General features: G+C 41.5%; 1 protein-coding gene across 1 annotated transcript in view; it reads left to right on the top strand.

Annotated features, from left to right (window-relative positions):
- The window catches only part of LOC147733567 (aminopeptidase Ey-like), a 538593-nt gene that overhangs the window by 407610 nt on the left and 115821 nt on the right, over positions 1 to 15162 (top strand). The window contains exons 14-15 of the mRNA XM_086958155.1: positions 5706 to 5853; positions 8682 to 8773. Coding sequence (XP_086814281.1) covers positions 5706 to 5853; positions 8682 to 8773 — 240 coding nt within the window. The remainder of the gene's footprint in view (positions 1 to 5705; positions 5854 to 8681; positions 8774 to 15162) is intronic.

Raw genomic sequence — 15162 nt, 5'->3', positions numbered from 1 at the left:
ACAACATCCAGGGATAGTAACAACATACAGTGTAGGGAAACTCTGCCTCGAATGGCTAGGAACATCCACACTGGCTGAAATTAAGCAACACTTATCTTTACTAAAAGATGGTGCTGATTGGCGCGATTTCATTCTTGGACCACGCAAACAGCGTCAAAAGCGTTTCATAGCGGCCAGCATCTATGCTGCGTACAACGAGGCTTGGAAAGTCACACAAATTGAAACAGCAGAAAAAATACGAGAAATTGATCGTATTAATTTGGAAAAATCACTTTCTGTAGTGGACAATGGGTTAATGACTCTGTCCTCCAGAATATATTCGTTGGACAATATTGTATCTTCTGCCTTTGACATAATAGACAGAGACTTGCTAATGTTACAGCATGGCCAATCTCAATTACGTTCTATTGTACAATTGGGCTGGATGCTGCAAAATCTTCGTTCAGGCTATGTGCCTTGGCTTTTAATCAACACAACGTCATTATTTTCCATTTTTAACCTTACTGATAAACAAATCAGTTTGGCACAGAAAGGAGCATACTATACAATCCTGAGCATCGAAAAACTTGAGAGATTACCATTGACAATGTCAGAGAGTCCTGTCATTGAATGGATAATACACGGAATTATCACTATTCCGATAACAACTTTCCGATTTAAAAAGTGCCTTGAATACATACCTACTGGCCAGTATGAACGATTGGGTAAAGGATATGTAAAATCAGAATGGAAATTACCATACACACATTCTTGCTATAGTGACAGCGACAAAAATGTATTTCTTAGTGGTGAAAATTGTAAACATTCACTAAGCGGTATACTTTTGTGCCAGGGCATTAATTTACACAGTGCCTGTGAAGGTAATTCTAACAACCTTTCATGCCACCAGCTAGTAACACCTGCAACTCAGATAGAGCCCTTCTTTATGCAACTTGCTAACGGGAGTTACATTCTTAGAACGGATCACAGATGTTGTGGCCTTGTGCCAGGGAAAAGTTATCTAGTAAGTGTAACATCCATGGTCAAATGCTGTATGAAAGCATTGTTCCCGAGCGGGCTTGTAGACACAGAGACTCCCATCTGGCCTCGTCTGAATCTCTATTCTATACGAATTGATACTTTAAGCAAAATGAAGTCTGTGCTTTTACAGACAACAGTGCCCATAACGTCATCAAAAGAGACGTATGATCTTCTAGTTGCAAGGACAGCTACGGAGGTTCATGACCTTTTATCAACAAATTGCCCCGTGCATTTCGTAGAAATGCTTAGCCAACTCCTTAACATGTCTAGTGCCACAGGCATCCCAGGCATATTTAAGACGATTTTTACGGGACTGCTAACACCGTTTCAAGCAATTTTGGGAATCGTTCCTAATTTTGTCCACTCTGTTTTTGGCGGCATACCCTTATTTTTGGGACTTGTAGCAGGGATTTTATTTTTGACCCTCCTGCTTCATTATGGCAAGCCACAGCTTAGACATGACTCCTATGGGAATGGAAGAGACAATCCTAGCAGTCATTCAGACTTATATGGCAGAACTGTATCTTACCGGTACTTCGATGTATGCTATACGGAGATGAGTGCGTGTTGGACATCTGTCTTTCACTTCCATCAGCAGTACCAATGGACGTCGATACTTTGCTCAGTCCGATAACGGCTCACGCATTGTGTTGTCCCCAGCGGCTACCAATCCTGATGACGGCATTCGTTGAGACTCCTGTGCTACGACTAGGTGGTAACAGTGGAGCGAGTGACAAAAGCAACATCACCCAGGTACGACCTTCTGTGAGCATTGCTGATCCCGACTATGATGACAGCAATCATTCTCACACCTGCCAAGTTACAGCACTATTGAATTTGGTTGAACTGTCACCTGATTTTGTAGACCAATTCTTTGAGAGCCTGTCTGATATGATGTTCTCACCCGAACAGAAATAATAACTTTGGAGAAGCATTCCGACACACAGCGTTCCCATGAACTCTGAATTCGGCCTTCAGTTTTGAACAACAAAAACTGCTAAAAGCGTTGGAACTCTATTTCCCCGTTCAAGCATGAATTCTTTTGAATTGAACACTTTTTTAATATTCACCCTTTTTGGCACGAAAAATTCTTTGCTTAAAGTAAAAACTATTCTTAGAGAACAGAAGCTTCAACTTCTATTTCTAAACACATCTAGAGACATAATAACTTTACACCAGCCTCTAGCACATTTATTGCAATGCATTTATATGTGATGATTTATCTCGCCCTTCTTCTGTTTCAGAGATATTTCATGTGTAATTCTTTTTGCATAATCGTTCATTGATTTCATATGCTATAATTTTTGAATGATTTCTATGCTTCAGAAACGTACAGTACCTAAAGTTTTCACGTATTACAATATACGCCTATTTCAAATGCATTTATGTATTTTGGGGTGGGCAATGTTACACATGCATCATATTGCTCTAGTTTTAGTAATTTGATGGACATGAATTCGTGGAGTGGGTGTTGCGTGCTTATCTAGGATCCTGATCGATACTGTGACCGTATGCCCCTATTTGGCTATAAATCCATTTATTCCCTATATTGGCATAACCGTTCAAGTGCGATATTCAGAAACTCATCTCTGGCCTCACACGAACAGAGCCACATTCCAGAATAGCTTTCTCTGCCACTTCCTTTGCAACCAATTAGTGCAATGACAGAGCAGAAGTCACTATCTGAGATTCCTAGATTAACACTCTGAGTTCTTCAACAAGATAAAAACTCAGCAAACCTGGAAATCCCCGCTTGCTGTGTTTTGATTAGTAATAGAACTCTAATAAGCACTGATAGACGATCACTTCCTAGTGACATCTTATTGACGTCTTATGTCCAGCAAACTTACGTCAAACAAGGCACCTTTCGGGTATAAATATTACCAACGTTGCCTTAAGCAAACGCTGTCCCGTTGCTGTTGGTGAAGCTGATGCTGCCAGCTGTCTCGTTGCTGTTGGTGAAGCTGATGCTGCCAGCTGTCTCGTTGCTGTTGGTGAAGCTGATGCTGCCAGCTATCTCGCTGCTGCTGAAGAAGCTGTCATGCTGATGACACCATAGCTGCTATCGCTACTGCTATCGCTGCTAACTAGCGAACGATGGTGTGGTGAACCTAGGAGCTGAACAGCCGTCCCCCTGCAAGAGCCCAGCAGATGCAAGCTGCCCGCAGACGCTGTCCCCCCTCCTTCTCCTCCTCGACGCGCTGAAGAAGAGATGCTGCCTTTCTCCTGCCGAGAAATCCAGCTCCAGCGTTTCTGGTCTACCCTTGCGGGTGACTGGGATATCGAGCCTTGAGGGAGATACCAGACCTCCATCCTTCTATTCCAGAGGTATGGTGTTGACTAAACCCTTGAGAGAGAATTCTTGAAGCAAACCTTGGCAAAATCAACTTAACTTAAAGCTACTTACTTACTCCCCTCCCAAGTATTAGGCTTAGGTCAGGTACACTGGGATAGGCGTAGTTAGAAGCACCAGTTGAGTATGTTAGCCTAATGTATATATGAATGTATATATGTTTTATTACTTTTAAACCATTGTATAGCTAAGAAACCATACCAATGCTTTTACAGTATTATTTCGCAATACTTATCTTACTGTACGTACTTTTTATCATAACAAGCCTTGCAATTGTGGCAATACATTTCTCTTGTACGAGAAGAAAGACTGTTCAATAAATGTTAACCTTTTATTGACAAACGCACGTCTCTCTGTTCTCTACATATTGTGAAAGTAAACTGCACCAACCTGACTGAGTAAAATAACTGTCTATTGTTTCACACGACCCTAGAGATTGACTCTTGATCTGAGGAGCAAAGTTGTCATGTTGCACGGTTGTTGGAAAACTGAATCCCTTCTTGTCTGTGCCAGGGAAGCTGATCACTTCCTATTTCAGTCAAGAAAGTTTCCAGTGACCTCTGAGCTAGTTGGTAACAAACCCAATTAAGTTTAGCATACTCAGTAGAGGCCTGGAAGATCCGCACTTCTACGTCGATACTACTTTTTATGTTATTCCAATGCGCAGGGCCTATTGGGAAAATAGGAACTACGCTACAACACCAAATCCATCACGTGACTGAGTCTGGGTGGGATTGGCGCTTAATCGTCTGTTTTAGGAAGACCCCTCTGTTACTTCAATAAAGCCTCCCGCTGCCGGATAAGTGAAATAGTGGCCCACATAAATCTCTGAGGGGCGGGGCGGGGCGGAGCACAATTTGGTTTTGCCGCGCAATGCGAAACAATGTTTCTGACTGAAGAGTTAGTCTTTGCAGAGGTCCCCAAGGCAACGAGTGACTGCCTCAGCTACAGAATATTAAACTGTAAATAGGGCAGGCGTTGCCAATGCAGGTATTTTTTATTGTAGCCTGGGAGCGCCTCTCATGATTCCCCAGTGTATCGGGGAGCTATATAAATGCATGACTAATGCATTGTAGTGCGGCAATGTGGCCACCAGCACCCAAATGTGTTAGAGTCATGTCTGATGCATGATACTTGACAGGGCTGGGTAGATCTCATAGATGGGCAGAGCTGTTATATCATCTCTTGGCTGGGTTAGGATTATCCAACTACCAGTATGTTGATAATACCCAAGTGTCACTTCAGGCTCATGTTTACCACCTAAAGGATTGGCTTTCAGCTTTCACCTTTTGCATTCGAAAATTCACAATATTTTTTAACCAATCCTAACCAGCTTTTGTTTTAATCTAATAGGCATTAACCAGATTTAGTCCAGGTTTGCCTTTTTACTGTGCGTTCCATGCTCATGTACATGTTACCTTTTTGAAATAACTCAATGGAGACTTTGGACCTCATTTGCAAATGAATTACGCAGTGTGGTACAGCAAGCGATTTTCCTGTGCCGTATCATTTTGAAACCACAGGGATGCGTCATTTTACCATCAATACAACAGATTCCTGACACAAAATTGGCTGACATGCACCAGCTCACACACCCTTGCGTCATGTTGCAAGGGTGCCTGCGTTGCGGGGATGATTGTTTTTGTGCAGGAAGCTATCCCTTGATGGCATTTTGCTCTTGGTATGCATGCTGCTGATGGGAGGCCACATAGAAAGAGGAAACAACGAGGGGAAATTAAGGTATTTACCCAGGGGAGGCATAGGATTCAGACACATTCCCAGCTTTCAAATCTTTGTAAATCTGGGAATGTGTCAGCACACCAAGGGAACGCTACTTTCACTCACTGTAATGCATGAAAGAAGGCTATATTTACAAGACCAAGAAAAGTCTCACAATGTGACTTTATGAGCCTTGTAAGTATGGGCAGGCACACTGCTCTCCCAGTGCATCAAAAAAAGTGACGCACCATTGTTGCAATGGCCTTAATAATAAGGCCCTTTGTGTTAAGCTTTCCTTTACTTAGAAGATGATTAGTACCAATTTCAAATATTCATACTGGTGGAGAAATTAATTTTCCCAAGAGTAACACAGTAATGCTCTCAAGGTTATGCACAGAAAGGTATCCACGTCCTGAAAACAGACCTTCTCTTCTGCTGCATCCCTCTACCGTCCCTACACCCCGCTGTAATTGTTGCAATTGATTGAAGAACCAATCACCGATCTAAATATATCTGTATGCCACAGCATGTAATATATCAGAATATGTTAATGTATATTATATGAATTTATATTATATTGCATTGTATAATATAATTTATTGCTGTATTTTAGAGCCAAATACATACAAACAACAGCTGCATTGGAGACCACAAAGTTTCTCACGAATGAAATAGAATACATGCCTTGGGAAGCTGCCCTTGGCAGTTTGAATTACTTCTCCTTAATGTTTGATCGCAGCAGTGTTTATGGACCCATGAAGGTAAGATTCATATTACTGTCTATATTGTGAGCTAATTAATACGTTTACAGGCAATTACAGAAAACCCATACCTGTTTCGAGGCACTATCATATGGTTATGGTTCCTGTATAAAAAAATAGATAAGTATATAAGAGAGCCTGCATAGCAATTGGTCGTCCTGTCTACTCATGAATTGCATTAATTTGTGTTCACAAAACACATGACTATCTGGAATCCACCCAAACCAATTATAACAATTCATCAGTTTTGAAGCAGTGCAGTGTACCCCAACTACTTTTTCGTATCTGGGGCCAAAATGGGTGAGTGCGCCCTTTTTCTTCACTCCTAGGAAACTGTTGCAGGCAGAATAGGTCGCAGACACTTGTGCCCCCCTCCCATAATAGAGATGATGTTTGCGCTGGAGCTATTCAAAGGGGTATTTCCATCATTTGTATGGTGACGCGGCCCCCAAAAAATAAGGGAAACACTTTGCTTCTGCACCTGTGCCATATTATGCAGTCACTCACTGGGTGAAGGCTGTGTATAGTAGGGGCTTAACCACCTGACGCTTCTTTGGCGCATGGAGGGACTGTGTTCCCCGTAAACTAGTTGTACACATGGCAGTGAATGTGTGGAGTATGTACATGACCTCCACAGGGGGATTTTTAGTCTGGAAGGAGTGAGTTCTTTGTCATAAGTTGTGCACACAGCAAAGGCTGTGCGTAGTAGGACCTCGGACACCTAATGGTGCCTCATACAAGGTAGGAGCTTGGCTACTAAGGGGGGCCTTCTTTGTCTGGAAGTAGTGAGCTCTCTTTGAAGCGTTGTGCACAGGGCTAAGACTGTGTGCAATTGAAGCTTGGCCATGTAAGTGTGCCTGGGCATATGGAGGGAGTGTGGTCTCCATAAAAGTTTGTTCACAGGGTGAAAGATGTGTGTACTACTGGCTTGGCCACCTAATGGGGGTTTGATTTCTGGAGGGTGTGTGATCTAAGTAAACAGTTGTGTACAGGGTGAAAGCTTTGTGTAGCAGTGGTTTGTCAATAAAAGGGGTCTTTGATGTCTTAAAGTAGTAGACCATGATTTTGGGCCATTTTGTACTTATTTATAGGTGTGAAATGCTTCAACAATAATATCATCAATGATGTTGTGTGATTTGTCATGGGATTTGTCATCAAGAATGTAATTGAACTTGTCAGGTGTGATGGAATATGCAAGGTCCTAAGCGGTGCATGGCTGGGGCATATAATTTAGTTAGCCCCCAAAACCATTATTGGCGAATTTTTTTGTGCTTTTTTGGGTTTGAAAAGTAACTCTGTGGCTGACAATGTCATCTAAATATCTAAATATAACATCCCTTAACCTTTTTTAGTGAATGCTTAGGGTGAATGCTTAGGGTGCTTTTTTAGTGAATCCGTAGGGTGGTTTTGCCTTCGACCTCCTGTTTTGCAGATTCTCATTTTTTTGGCCTTCGGACTCTGAGCTCTTTACCAATGCTAACCAGTGCTAAGGTGCCAGTGCTTCTCCCTAAACATGATGACATTGGGTTATACCTGATTGACATATTTGTGTTACTGGTAAGTCCCTTTTAAAGTGGCATACCATTACCCAGGACATGTATTTCAAATCTTCCCACTGGGCATGCAGCACTGATTGTGCAACCCACATAGGTAGCCTTCCCAACCTGTCTCAGGTCTGCTTTTGCACGGCCTGATTAAGCAGTTTACTGCCACTTCAACTTGGCATTTAAAACGAATTGTCAAACCTAATGTAGGCCCTATGTGACCCTAAGGGTAGCGTGGTATGTAAGTAAAGTGTAGGCCAGGTACCTATGTGTTTTACATGACCTGGTAATGACAAACACACAAATTCTATTTTCACTATTGGGAGGGCTGTTCCTCTCACAGGTGACTATTGGGAATTGCTTAATATACTTTTGAGCTGTAATTCCGGATTGCAGGTGAACAGTTTCTTTATGTTTAGTATATTTTGATTGGTAAAGATAAATTCTCTTTACTGGTAAAGTTGTATTTGTCATTACTATTTTAGGGGTGCCACTTTTAGAAAGTATGCATTTCTCTGCCCTTCACTGTTTGTGTGCCCACCAGCCTGTCTCCAAAACATGTCGGGATTTGGGTGACAGAAAGATAAATTGGTAAGAGAATGAGTGACAAGCATGGCCAGACTACCCCAGAGCCCAATTGACATGGCCGATAATTCTGCTCCAGAATGGTCTAAAGCCACACCTTGCTACCAGACATGCAGAGCACAGTTCAAGAAAATATCTGTGGCCTCCGGGTGCATAAGGACTGGGCACAGGGAATGGCCATAGTCCGTGCCCTGCCAGTGAGGCTTCCTAACATGCCTCAAGGCTATGTACGATAGGCTTCTGACGTATATGGATTGAATACAGGGTGTGGCTAAAGTCATTGGGCTAGTCAGAAATCAACACCTTAGTGGGACATTGGGAGGTTGGCACAATGAGTGGTTGAAGGTTACCACCAGCAACTAGAATCTTCTGGGCATGCTTAAAAGCTTTGCTTTACAGGTTCTAAAGGTTGGACAACTGAATGCAGGGAACACCTGAAAGTCATGGCTTGGACTCAGAACTTACTTGAAATTGGTGAATGGGTCCAATTGTTAACTTATGTTTAGCGAAAAAGCCCTTTTTCAACGGTCTGAATTTGTTACATTCACTAGGACGCTCAATGATGGCAAAGTGGTTTTTAGGGGGGCTGTTTTTGATAAAAGTCTGGCCCTGATGATGTGATTTAATTGGAAGTTAATCCCATTCATAAATACAAGGTTGCTGGTGTATTATAAACAAGTACTGTTGGTTCCTTTACAGAAATATCTTCAAAAGCAAGTTACTCCGTTATTCCAGTATTTCAAAAATGTAACCAGAAACTGGACAGTCCTTCCACATGGCTTGATGAATGAGTAAGTTCCCATAAAGTTGTCTTTTTCTTCTTTCTTTTTCACTACCCTCGGAATCTATAGTATCTGTAGTTTTAATAAAATATTGAATTCCGACTTTGGTAAAAGACTAGTATTATGAAATATTTTACGTATTTGAGCCGGTACACCGTGTTTAAGAAGGTTTGTTGAAGATTGTGAATTGTGGCAGAGTAAACTAGGGACTTGAAAACAATAGAAAATAATGTTGCTACTTTTATTAGTGTTAATTCGTTGATATTGGAAATAAATTACTGGATTTTAATGGGCTTCCAGCAAGCCAATGCCTACAAGAGTTAATCATTGTTAAAAGTAGAGACAAGCCACAACACAGAAGAAACCAACAACCGAAGACTTAACAATCAGCTGACAATCTTCACAATGCTTGGGGGGAGGGGTGAGGGGGGGGTGGGGGTTGGAATGAAACAATTAATGTTAATAATGTAAATTGAAGAAGAGTGAAAAGACAGAAGAATAGTAATTTATGTCTCTTTACTAAGCATTTTTTAGAAGCTCTCTTTTTCTGCCAGTTTGTGCTTAGATCAGATGGTAATTGCTTCACGGCAGAAACAATTGTTTATATGTGGATCATAGACACAATTGAATGCCTCTTCAGGGGTAGTAAGCGCTATATAAATGTAAATGTATATTCATAATCAGAGCAATCTGTGAGCAAGAGATGAACGGAAACTTAAAAATTGTCTAAGATCAAGTTTCAGCACTCTTCGTAAACAAATATAAATATGAAACTTTCCTGAAGGTAGTTGTAGTAAAATCTAGACTACACAATGAGTTAAATTCCAGCTTATTAATTAACTCGACCAGACAACGGGAACCAGTAGTTACAACTGACTCCACTGTCCGTTCACATTCAAAGATAAGCCTTATTACTACAACACTAAAATTCGACGCTTTCCTCGTGGAGCCCCTCACGCATGAGAGCCTATAGAAGGGAACAGAAGAACCAAACACTACACATCCCCTCCTCTACAAACAAACAAAACATTAATTAATAAATTAACTACAAACATATTTATTTAAAGCAACTGGACGAACCTTTTTCCCAGGGTGTTGGTATCTTTTTCTTGTGAACCATCATGAGAAACCACAACTTTACTTCCTTGACCACGACGATTCTGTGGACAATCAGAAGAATCATGCAAAACAGATGATTTGTTTGACAACAGAATCAAATGCAATAGGAGCTTTACATGAAGCCACTCTTTTTCCATTCTCTATAATGACAGCATTTTTTCTTAATTTAGTAATGCCTTCATGGTTGAAAAAATGTATTTTAATTTTTTTACACAAAACCTGGTTTCTTGATTCTGGCTCACTGGCCAACAGAAAGCCTAACTTTATGGGTGTTATTTTTTTTGTCATAAAAAGTTTTATACCTATCATGTTTAAGAAGAAGATTGTTCTTTACATCAGAAGAAGACCAATCCACTTCTCCACAACTTTTAATCCAACCTGGAAACCACTTAGCTCTGGGTTTTCTACCCCTCATGAGCTCGAAAGGGAAACATTTTGTAGAATCCACGATTGAAACTCTATAGGACCAGAGAGTTTTACACATTTGTTTCTACCAGGGAATGTTATTTTTAGAGGCCAACTGGATGGCACCCTTCAAATAACTCTGTTATATCTTTCCACTCAGCCATTTCCACTGGGATTGTACAAGGAAGTGATTTTGTGTCGTATACCACATTTGGATAAATATTTGGTCATGGCATCCGAAGAAAACTACACTGTTATTGCTAATAATAACAGCAGGGGTCTCTTCACTAAGGAAAACTTCATAAAAAATGATATCACAGTGTCAGGTTCCAATTTTTTGATAACTTTGACCACAGGCCATTTAGAAATCACGTCTATCTTGGAATGACATACTTCTCAGAACTGCCAACAGGGCCCATAATGTCCACTGCAACGTCCTCCCAGGGAGATTCCGGGCACATAAACTCACTCATGAGAGGTCTTAAAGTTTTTAAAGTTTTATCCGCAGAGGAACACAATCTACAATCTCTCTACTTCAATGTCCACACCGGGCCACCAATATCTGCTTTTGACAATACACTTTGGGGCCGATCAGGATAGCGGTTTTTCCGCATCCTCGGGGCCGGCGGAAGCCACCGCCGGCCCCGAGGATGCTGAAAAACCGCAGCGGACTGACCAAGGACCCACCGCCACATTAGGATGGCTGGTGGGTCCTGGTTTCCGTCCGCAGCTTTTCCGCCGCGGTTGGCTTACAACCGCGGCGGAAAAGCTCTAATATGGTGACGGTGTCTCTCAGACACCGTCCACCATATTAGGATGGGCAGTGAATTATGCTTTTCCGCGGCGCGTTTCCCGCCGTGGAAAAGCATACGGAACTTCACTGCGGGGGCCCGTTGCGGGCCCCCTAGGTGAAGGGGGGGTGGGGGGTGCACATGGGGGGTACCTATGGTACCCCCCTGCATTTGCATGCAGAAAGCGGCAGGCACCGCACGGTGCCTGCCTCTTTCTGCATGCAAAAGCAATGCGTGCATTTTTAACATTGCCGCGGGTGCAGCTTGAAGCTGCACCCGCCGCAATGTTAAAAATAGAGGATGTGACCGCCAGGGTGGCGGTCACATCCTAATTGCACAGGAGGGAACTCCGCATGCCATGCGGAGGTTCCCTCCTGCTCTGGGGTCGCGGACGGAGGCAAGTCCGTCCGCGATCCTGATCGGCCCCTATGTTTTTAAAATACCCAGATGTCCGTCATGGCATAAAGAAATAATGTTATTTCTTAAATCAAACGGAGGAACAATTGTATCTCCTCTCATAAGGTTACCATCAGAAGAAGATAATTCATCTCTGACTTCCCAATATGCTTTTAAATCTTTTATATCCATTTTGTGAGGCCAACCATTGCACAAACATCCTACAACTTTATTTACTCAGTCATCTTTAATCAAAACCTTATTCCACTCCTCTTTTTGAAAAGAATCAAGACCATGGTCCCACATGCAAGCAACTTTGAACATTATCCATAAGATCATCCTGGTTCTCAACCATCTGAACAGGTAAGAGTGATAAAAAGTCAGCAATAGCATTCTTCTTTCCAGGTAAGTATCCAATCTTGTATAGAAATTCTAATAACCACAATGAAATACATGCTAACCTGGCAGACACATTAACCATGCCAACATTAGACAGAATTTTAAACATCGGTTTATGATCACACTTAACAGTGACTTAATTACCCCAAACAAATGTGCAAAAATGCTCTAGAGCCCAAGCACAAGTGAGTGCTTCACGCTCAATTACAGCATATTTGCACTCAGCATGAGATAAAGACCTAGATGCATAAGCAACAATGGATTCAAAACCTTTTTTGTCAACTTGTGATAAAACTGCCATGCCAGTACCACTGGCGTCAGTAGTAATTATGTTTAAGGGTCAAAACCTAGAATGTCAGGAGCAGAAGACATAGCATTCTTAATATCTGTGAATTCCTCCTGACACGCAGTAGACCACACAAATTGAGAATTGGATTTGAGTAGTTGTCTTATCTAAAAGGTTCTATTTCAAAAGTTTTTGACAAATTTGGAAAAGAACTCCACGAGTCCTATAAAAGATTTCACTTCATCTTTGTTTTTTGGACTTGGGGCATCAGTAATAGCTGAAACCAGTTTGGCTTTGGGATGAATACTAACTGTACTAATTTCATGGCCGAGATAACTTACACTATTTGCTGCAAACTTGCACTTTGAAAATTCGACAGTCAAACCAAATTGGTTTAGCAGGGAAATTACATGGAGCTATTTGGTTTTGTGATCATTATTACCAGAATCAGCTGCAATGTGTATGTCAATTCCTCCTATAGACATTAAACATATAGGTTTGTTAGAGTCCACTTTACTCATGGAACTTGACGCAAAACAAACTTCATCATCACAATCTTTTTTTGGAGAAGATATATGACCCTACTCAATACATTTGACTTTATCTTTACCAAATTTCTTAACATGGCAAACTCTGCTGAAATTACCAATTTTTGTGCAAATTGTACATCTTTGTCTGAGGGCAGGACAATTTTTATCGTTAGCCAGATGATGTCTACTATCACATCAGTAGCATCTGAATTATTTATCATTGGAATAACCACTTTTCTTAACAAAAGATTTAGCAGTGGGTTTGGATATGGATTTGTTTGAAAGAACTCTGGCAAATGTTTCTTGTTGCGCACTATCTGGATTCTCATTCTTGAGGGCTTTGGCACACCTACCAGACAACTCTGCTTTCCTAGCAATATCAAGGACATCCTTAAAAGAGTTGTCACCATTAACCCATAGCCTGTCTTGTATGGAAGTATCAAATGCATGCATGACAACTTCGTCTCTTATAAGTTCTTCTTCTATAACACGAAATCTACAATCTAAAGAAGGTTTCTGAAGCTCTGTCACAAAATCATCAAATGATTCATTCTTGAGTTGTTTCCTTTGAAAGAATTTAAAACGCAGTACACCAATACACACTTTTGGCGAAAAGTAGCTATCTAATTGTCTAATAGCTTGGTTAAAAACATTATCTTTATTCAGTTTGTCATATATTGTAAGTCCTTCAGGTCCTAAACTATGCATTAATAAACCTTTTTTCTTATCAGCTGACAACTTATTAGCATGGTAATTAGTAAATAAGTATTTAATAAAGTACTCTTTCCACTGTACCCAAGGAACCGGAGGATCACCATGAACGCACATAAATTCTTTAGGTGGGTTAACAGTTATGTTGGTTGTTGGAGTAGACATTGTAAACTTGTAAAATGAGGTAAAACGTTGTATATAACAACATTTTACAACACTAAAATGTTGCAAACCTAGGTATACAATAAAATATAAACTACAACTAACACTAAGAAATTATTGTGACACAATTCGCAGAGAAAAGTATTAAATGCATACAGTTTTCAAAAGCTATGTGAATCAGCGACTGAAGCTAGTGGAGAGTTATTTAAAATAAAGTTAATCATTTGCAAGCTGTGCTAATTGACTTGTGTTGAGGAAACCTTGAACATAAGATACAATTCAGAGGCTCAAACTTTGAAAGCTGTGTGAATCATCGAAAGAAGATTGTGAAAGAAAACCGTCAAAATTGGGCAGGAAAACGTGGCAGAGTGAAATGGTAGCAGAACGCTGTATATCCACAGTAAATCTCACCACAAAAGAGGATGGTACTACAGGAAACTCACCCCCAACGCAGCTCGTCAAATTCACTTCTATGATGTGGAATTTGCAAAGAATGAAGAATGACAGCGGTCTGCGCTTTACAGGGAAAAGGGGAGTGCTGCAAATTCAAGGAAAGCCTCGCCTCCAAAGAAGAATGGTACAACATGGAACTCACACCCAACGCAGCTCATCGAACTCACTTCTCCGATGTTGAACCTGCGAATAATGAAGAATTACAGGAATCTGCGCTTTACGGGGGAGAGGAGAAACTTGAAAGTCTCGTGATTTGACGAAGGTGGTGCCTCACTGTCGACGAATCGAAGTGGATGATGTTGGAGGTGGGGTTTTGAAGAGGCAGACCAATGGAGGTGGAGAAGTGTGGCTCACTGGTTAGAGCAGGCAGACCCTGAAGCAGAGGTCAGACCCGGGACCAGGGTTCAATTCCCGACGCGGCAGGGTCTTGAGCTCACATGTCCATGGACTCGATAATTCTCGCTTCGGTGCCTGACCTAATCATGGGTTCACACTCTGCAACTCTGGGCATTAAGCTTGCTTAATCTCCACAGCGGCCCCCCCGCGGCGGGATGCCTGGCTTTCACCTTGGGGATGCCCTGTAGGGGGTATCTCACAGGGAAAAGCCAGGACGGGTTCCCAAAGCAAGCGCGGAGATATCCCTTCGGGGGTCGATTCAGGCACTATATAAGAAACATAATAATAATAATAATAATAATGCACTCACTCGATACAAAAAGGAGGAAAAGCTGGTCCAATAATACTCGTAGAGACGAAAGAGACACCTTAAACCTTGCTTGCCGATATCCAAGAAAATGAAAAATAGGCAAATGCGAGGGTCCGGTTGGGCCAAGATCGTCGCCATAAATTGTGTAGTAAAATCCGGACTACACAATGAGTTAAATTCCCAGTTTATTAATCAACTCTACCAGACAACGCGAACAAGGTACCTACGGGAGCCAGCAGTTACAATCAACTGACTCCGCTGTCCGTTCACATTCGAAGGTAAACCTTATTATTACAACGCTATAATTCCACGCTTTCCTAGTGGAGCCCCTCAAGCACAAGAGCCTCCACAAGGGAAGAGAAGAACCGAACACTGCAGTAGTTTTATGGTGGCAAGTTTATTTTAAGTTTACTTGAATTAATAATACTTTGGAATATATT

This window comes from Lissotriton vulgaris, chromosome 2_1, assembly GCF_964263255.1.
Source record: "Lissotriton vulgaris chromosome 2_1, aLisVul1.2, whole genome shotgun sequence".
NCBI lineage: Eukaryota > Metazoa > Chordata > Amphibia > Caudata > Salamandridae > Lissotriton > Lissotriton vulgaris.
Note: the sequence above shows the minus strand (reverse complement) of the source record. Positions and strands in the feature narration are given on the sequence as shown.